The sequence below is a fragment of the Propithecus coquereli genome, unplaced genomic scaffold, assembly GCF_000956105.1.
Source record: "Propithecus coquereli isolate 6110/MARCELLA unplaced genomic scaffold, Pcoq_1.0 Scaffold142, whole genome shotgun sequence".
Taxonomy (NCBI): domain Eukaryota; kingdom Metazoa; phylum Chordata; class Mammalia; order Primates; family Indriidae; genus Propithecus; species Propithecus coquereli.
The window spans coordinates 4,703,912-4,710,765 of NW_012138525.1; the positions used below are offsets into that span (position 1 = coordinate 4,703,912).

At 52.0% G+C, this 6,854-nt stretch overlaps 1 protein-coding gene across 1 annotated transcript in view; it reads right to left on the minus strand.

Annotated features, from left to right (window-relative positions):
• Positions 1 to 4,570: 4,570 nt before the first annotated feature.
• COQ4 (coenzyme Q4) overlaps positions 4,571 to 6,854 on the minus strand; it is a 9,351-nt gene continuing 7,067 nt past the window's right edge. Inside the window, exons 5-7 of the mRNA XM_012639853.1 lie at positions 6,330 to 6,459; positions 5,699 to 5,792; positions 4,571 to 5,186 (exon numbers count right to left, since the gene is read on the minus strand). Coding sequence (XP_012495307.1) covers positions 5,015 to 5,186; positions 5,699 to 5,792; positions 6,330 to 6,459 — 396 coding nt within the window. The 3' untranslated portion in view covers positions 4,571 to 5,014. The remainder of the gene's footprint in view (positions 5,187 to 5,698; positions 5,793 to 6,329; positions 6,460 to 6,854) is intronic.

Here is a 6,854-nt window from a genome sequence, read left to right on the forward strand (position 1 = left end):
TTCTACTTCTCAGCTGAAAGTTCAAAGTCTCATTTTCTTCTTATGTATTAAGATAAAAATGGGGACATATTTACAGTGCTTTCCTCACAGGGTTGGTGTGGAGATTCATGGGGAGCATTTGAAGCAGTGCTTGACATATTTATTATTGTGGTTTACGGGCTCATTGAGCACAAGTACATACAAGATTGGAATCTGGACTCGAAGATTATCTCTCATTGTATCCACAGAGCTCAGCAAATGATGGAAGCTCAAGAAATGTTTGTTGAATGAATGAAAGGGAAAGTGAATTGGAGGCACAGACCTGATCCACACCAGGATCCATGAGTGTAAACATGAGTATTTCCACATCGACTACCTAAGTCATATGCAAACTGGGCAGGTGAGAGTTTGGGGGAGGGTGCTGGTGACCAGCCACCTGCTCTCCTTCAGCCAGGCTTGTCACACTGGTGAAACCAAGGTGGTACCCCAGCAGACAATGCACTGGGCCTGAGGGGGAGGAGCAAGGGGACACAGAGAAAACAAGACAGTTGCCCTTCAAGTTGCTTACAGTCTGGCTGGACACACAGAGGGTGGGTGGAGGTGAGACTAGAATAGGTTGTACCTCACCAAGTGCTCACAATACTTCTGCATAATACTCACCACACAGTATTGTAATTATTAAAGTGTCTTTGCGGGACAGTCAGACACAGATGGGTGCATTCCCAGTCCCTGCAGTGAGACTTGGAGCCAGTCACCGCTCCCCACAAAGCCTCAGTGTCCTCACCTGAATACAGGTGGGAATACAGTAATCATGGCCCTTGCCTTCTGGGGCTGGGTAAGGATTCAAGGAGGCTGGGTGTGGTGGCTCACACCTGTAATCCTAGTACTCTGGGAGGCTGAGGCAGGAGGATTGCTTGAGCTCAGGAGTTCAAGACCAACCTGAGCAAGAGCAAGACCCGCATCTCTATCTAATAGAAAATTAGCCGGGCATGGCGCATGCCTGTAGTTCCAGCTACTTGGGAGGCTGAGGCAGGAGGATCACTTGAGCCCAGGAGTTTGAGGTTGCACTGAGCTACAATGATGCCACTGCACTCTACACAGGGTGACAGAGCAAGACTCTGTCTCAAAAAAAAAAAAAATAGGAATTCAAGGAGATAATAAATGTCAACCTCTTAGCTAAGGGCTGGCACATGGAAGGCCCTCAGCTGTCATAACTACTCAACTGCCCAGAGGGCAAGGATGGAGCTCTGAATCACTACCAAACCCCCAGCATCTGCACTGAGCAAACGCTCAGAAGATATCTGTTGAATGATCGAACACTAGTGGGCTTGGACATTACATGGGGAAGGGAGAGCCGTGTGGTGGGAAAAAGTGATTGGAAAAGCTTTTGTGTGCCAGGCTGTGCTGTTTGTCCCAGGGGTAATGAAGAGCCATTGGGGGTTCTTACGAAGGTCAGGGACTGAGTCCTGTCATTCGTAGGAAAGGCCAAGCTTAGACTGACCTCAAGGGTGGGGCTCCTTTCCACTGACATGACCTCTGTCTGCACTGCATTAGGGAACTAAGTCAATCCTGCGACCTCCAGCCTTACCAGAAACGCGGAGTTCAGGCTCTCCAGGGCACTGAAGTGGTCTGGCCCCTAACACACAGTGGGTGCTTACCCCATAGATATTCAGTTCCATTTGGCATTAGGACCTCCATGCTATGGAAGTCCTCCCATTCTGGGTGTGTGCAAAATAAAATACCTCTGCCTTGACTTTGTACATGGTGACTTCAGAGGCCTTGAAGGGCCTTCCTGGCAAATGACAGCTTCCATTTCCTAAGTGCTTACACTGTGCTAATAAGCACTAACCATGTCTGACTTTACTGAGCCTCATGACGGTCCTGCTGTGAGGTAGGTATACTACTCTCCTCATTTTATAGTTGAGAAAACAGGCTCCAAGGGTGACGTGACTCTTGCAAGGGTGCAGAGCTGTCACTGGCAGGACCAGGTCTGCTGCCTTTGGAGGCTGTGTCCCCAAACACTGCTCTGGGGTCAGCTACATATGGTTTTTATCAGGCAGAGGGGAAAGGGGGCTTTCCCTTGGCTACTGGAGAGAACTCAAGACCTGTGTGTCCTGGGACAGGCTCCACCACAGTGCAGCTGTGGCCTAGGGTCTTCACTACCATCAGCCTCTACTCCATGGGGCTGTCATGGGGACCGAATGAGATTTTCCATGTAGGGTGCTTGGCATGGGGCCTGGCCTCCATTCATTCAACAATGAAGTGCCAAGCCCCTACTGTGTGCCAAGCACTGTTCACAGCAGTAGAGGGAAAGAATAAGGTCCCTGCCCTTCCAGGACAAACACGGAACTTGTAAATAAATGAACCAATAAGGTAATCTCAGAGTGGTAAATGCTCTAAAGAAAATAAGGTGATGGCATGGAGGGGGAAGGGGACTGCTTCAGTGGCATGGTCAGGGAAGGCTTCTCTGAAGTGACATTTGAGATGTGACAAGGAGCTGACCATGTAACAACCTGGGGACAGAGTGCTGTTCCCAATGGTGGGAAGAACCCTGGTGTGTTCAGGAAGCACGATGAAGGCACACATGATTTATTGAGATGGGAGAATGGATGTTCCTAAGCAGAAGTTGGCTAGGCCTCGCAGACTGTTGTGAGAACTCAGTAAGTTGTAGCTATTGCCAGTATAATTTTTCTCCAATTATGAGCTGGTGACACAAATGCCACCCTATGGTTAGGAGACCAGCCTCCATTCCAAATCATCCTGATGCCGTGTCCATCTCACAAGTACTATAAAGGCCCAGGGTGGTCCAGGCACTGACTGGCTAGAGCAGGTGAGCCACCTGGCTGGGCAGAGAAGGCCATCTGAGAGTCTGATCTCCTCCTGCCACCTTGGCACTACTGACTTTAATGAGTTCTGGTGGGGGTGCCTGGGACCCTGGGAAGCTGTGCAAACAGCTGGCAGGAGGTTTGGAAAGGTGGCCTATCCTGCAAAGATTGATGAGGTACAGGGAACTCACTCCCATCCCCTCTTTTTCCTGCAGAAATTCCAGCTCAGAACAAGGCTTTCCTCTTGAAAGGTCTGTGGTTTGTTTTTTGTTTTTGAGACAGAGTCTCACTCTGTTGCCTGGGCTAGAGTGCCGTGGCGTTAGCCTAGCTCACAGCAACCTCAAACTCCTGGGCTCAAGCAATCCTTCTGCCTCAGCCTCCCAAGTAGCTGGGACTACAGGCATGTGCCACCATGCCCGGCTAATTTTTTCTATATAGTTTTAGTTGTCCGATTAATTTCTTTCTATTTTTAGTAGAGACGGGGTTTCGCTCTTGTTCAGGCTGGTCTTGAACTCCTGAGCTCAAATAATCCGCCCGCCTCGGCCTCCCAGAGTGCTAGGATTACAGGCGTAAGCCACCGCACCGGCCCTGTGGTTTGTTTTTTGTGGTTTGTTTGGAGACAGAGTCTTCCTGTGTCACCCCAGGTAGGGTGCAGTGGCGTCACTTTAGCTCACTGCAAGCTCAAACTCCTGGGCTCAAGCGATATTCCTGCCTCAGCCTCCCAAAGTGCTAGGATTACAGGTGTGAGCCACCATGCAGGGCCAAAACCACCTCTGTGGTTTTGAGGTAGGCCTCCAGCCTCCCACGTCCTCCCTCTGCCACTGGGAGCGCTGAACTGGATGTGGTGGCCGCAGGGATGGTTGGGGCCCTGGTGTGGCCATGCTGGGCAGATATTCAGACAACTCCAGCTCTGTTCCCATTGCCTCATTAAGACACAAGTAATGGTACCACCTCCCTCCTCCAGTGGCGACCTTGGGATGTCAAGGTGATGATGCATCTCCAGTACTTAGCACTCACTGCTTGGCAAATAGTACAGCTGTGAATAAGCTGCAGCTGTTGTTACAGATAGCGAAACTGAGGCACAGGTAAACCAACCAGGGGCCTGTGGCCTGTGTTCTAGGTATTCCAGGCAATTCTTTGCCTACCTCTAGGCCTTCATTCACCTACCTACACAATGAGGAGTTGGCCCCAACAACTCTAAAGGCTCTGCCATCTTGGAAGTTTTTCTGGTTCTAAATCTCAAGACAGGGCCACCCACTCTTCCAATGATACCTGTCATCCTGCCTGTCCTCACTCCTTGGCTCTGACGCAAGGAAAATGTCTATTTGCCAATGCAAAATGAACTGCAGCCTCACACTTTCCCTTCGTGCCTGTGAACACAGTGAGAATAAAACAGCTCCTGCTCTTTGGGCCCCTTCTTGGAGGCTCTTCTTTTGAACGTCACCTCAGGAAACCACCACGTAACCCTAGGAGGTGAGTCCTATTTTACCGAGGATAAAACTGGGGCTCAGAAAGGGGAAGGGAGGCCGGGCGTGGTGGCTCATGCCTGTAATCCCAGCACTTTGGGAGGCTGAGGCAGGAGGATCAGTTGAGGCCAAGAGTTCGAGACCAGCCTTGGCCACACAGTGAAAGCCCATCTCTACAGAGGACAGGGGACAAGCAGCTAAAGCTCAGGCGGGAGGGGAATTTCTGTCCCCAGTGCTGGGAAGGCCCAAGGCTGCCAAAGTCCTGGGCATCACTGGGCCAAGGGAAGACAAGCAGACACCTGACCTGATAGAGCCTTTATTCAGATAACACACTTGCCGCCTCCTCTCCTCCCTCTTCTCAGGCCTTTGGAACTGGGTGTAGCCCTTACCCTTGCAAGGATGCTCAGCCTGCCCCCAGAAAACCCTGGCTGGAGGAGAGGAGTCCAGAACAGGAGTTGTAGACCTGAGACATCCTAGCACAAGCCCAGACAGCTGATAGCTGTTCCATGTGGTTCTCTTTGGACAGCTCCTGGCTCTGCTGGGAACCCCACTGTACTGCCTGCTCCCTCCTGTGTTGGTCCTCAAGGTCACTCAGCAGTGGTTATGACAAATTAAGATAAATGATGTTCAAGGGCCAGTGTTGAAAGAAAAAGAACAAAGGTAGTGGCAAGGGAGCCCTTTGTCCCCAAGGGAAGCAGGGGATGGGGAGGCAGGCCAGGCCCTCCTGGCTCAGCAGCTCAGGGCCTAGGCCATGCCCCGGATGTCCATGGGTGGTGCTGTGATGCCCAGTTCCTCCCTCAGAGCCCCCAGGGGCTGATCCCAGCGTCGCTCGTAGTATACGTTGAGGACACTTGGGGCCCTTCGCCCATTCTGAACTGCCCAGGGGATCAGCTCTGAGACCAGCACTCGCAGGCTCCTGTGGGGCAGCAGAGGAAAAAGAAAACAGAACGTCCCCGAGGGCCAGGCACTGTATGTGCTCAGTACTTGATGTGCATTTTCTCAGTTAATCCTCACACAGACCTAAGGAGGAAGTCATTATCCCTGCTTCTCAGATGAGGCAACAGAAACTCAGTGAGGTAAAATCTCACGCCCAGAGCCACACATCTTGAACGTGCCAAAGCTCAGGTTTAAATCAAGGGCTACCTAACTCCACAATTTCACATCAACTTGCTTTCCCACTGACTCCCGTCATTCTGACCTGGCACTGAGGCCTGGCCCAAAAGACCCTGGGGTCCCAGGAAATGTCCAGGCTTTATTTGTGCCCTGAAGACAATGACCTGGGCCAGTTTCCCTTCTCTGCTCCGTTCTTTGTACGCTTGCTTCATGGACAACCAAGAGGGCTGCTCAGGGGCCTGAGTGCTCTTCCCATTTCTGGGAGTCCTGGCCCCTCTGAGTTCTCCCCTGGTCCTCCACCACTTGAAAACTTACCGAGCACTGAGTTGGATCGGTCCAAAGAGTGCACCGAGGATGCACATGGGCAGGCCGGTCTGGACAGCCTCAAACCATTTCACCACGATCTCCCCTGGGGGTGAGGGACGGAGTGGGAGGTGAATAGGTGCCTAGAGGAGAGGCCAGTGGTGCTCACGGTAGGGCACAGAGAGGCATCTGTTACTCTCTAATCTTGACCAGGAGTCGGCTGTGCCCAGTCCTGGCCTCTGTTGGGCCCTGAGCACTCTCACTGGGGTGGAGGAGAAGGCCCGAGAGCTAGCAGAAAGAAATAAAGGCTAGAAAGGAAGCTTGGGGTCAGAACGCAGAGGACCTCAAAAGGCAGGCTGAGGAGCCCAGGATGGTCCCCACAGGCCTGAGGGAATTGCTGAGGTTTCAGAGCAGGGAGGCAGCTAAAGACCAAAATGAGGCCGGGAGCCCTGGTGTTTGGATGCTGTAACATCAATGTAGTAGCCATTAAGGGGCAGTGGGGAGATGCTACCAAGATGTTTGGCTACAATAGAAAATGAGGCACCAAGCCAGCTGATGGGAGAGGGTAGCAGAGATAGGTGAGTCCTGCCCTGGCCCTGAAGCCACCCCGGGGAGACAGGCTGGCTGGGTTGGGGACACTCACCCAGGATGTTGGTGGGCATCCCGAGCAGCGTGTGGAGCATGTCGTGCACCTCCCGGTACCGCTGAATCACGTACGCAAGCTCCTCATCGTCCACGAAGCGCGTGGGTGCTCGGGTGTCTGGGGAGACCCTCTGACAACCATGAACCTCCCTTAGACACCTTCCCAACCGGTCCCAGGACCCAATCAGCAGCCTCTCTTGGACTCTGTCACCGCACCCACCAAGCTCATACCCCACCGAAAGACCCTGAGACTTGGTTTCTGTCCACACCTGCCTGCTGGGGAGGCCTTGGGCAGGGAATATGGTGGGACTGGCACCCCCCTTGGCTTATCCCAACTCAAATGTGTGTGTGGCCTGTCGGAATGGGAAAGAAGCCCCTGGTGGGGAGGGGAGGAATAAGGAATTATTTAATGGGTATAGAATTTCAAGTTTTGCAAGATAAACAGATCTATACAACAATGTGACTATGTTTAATACTAAGGAACTGTATATTTAAAATCATTAATATGGTAACTTTTATATATTTT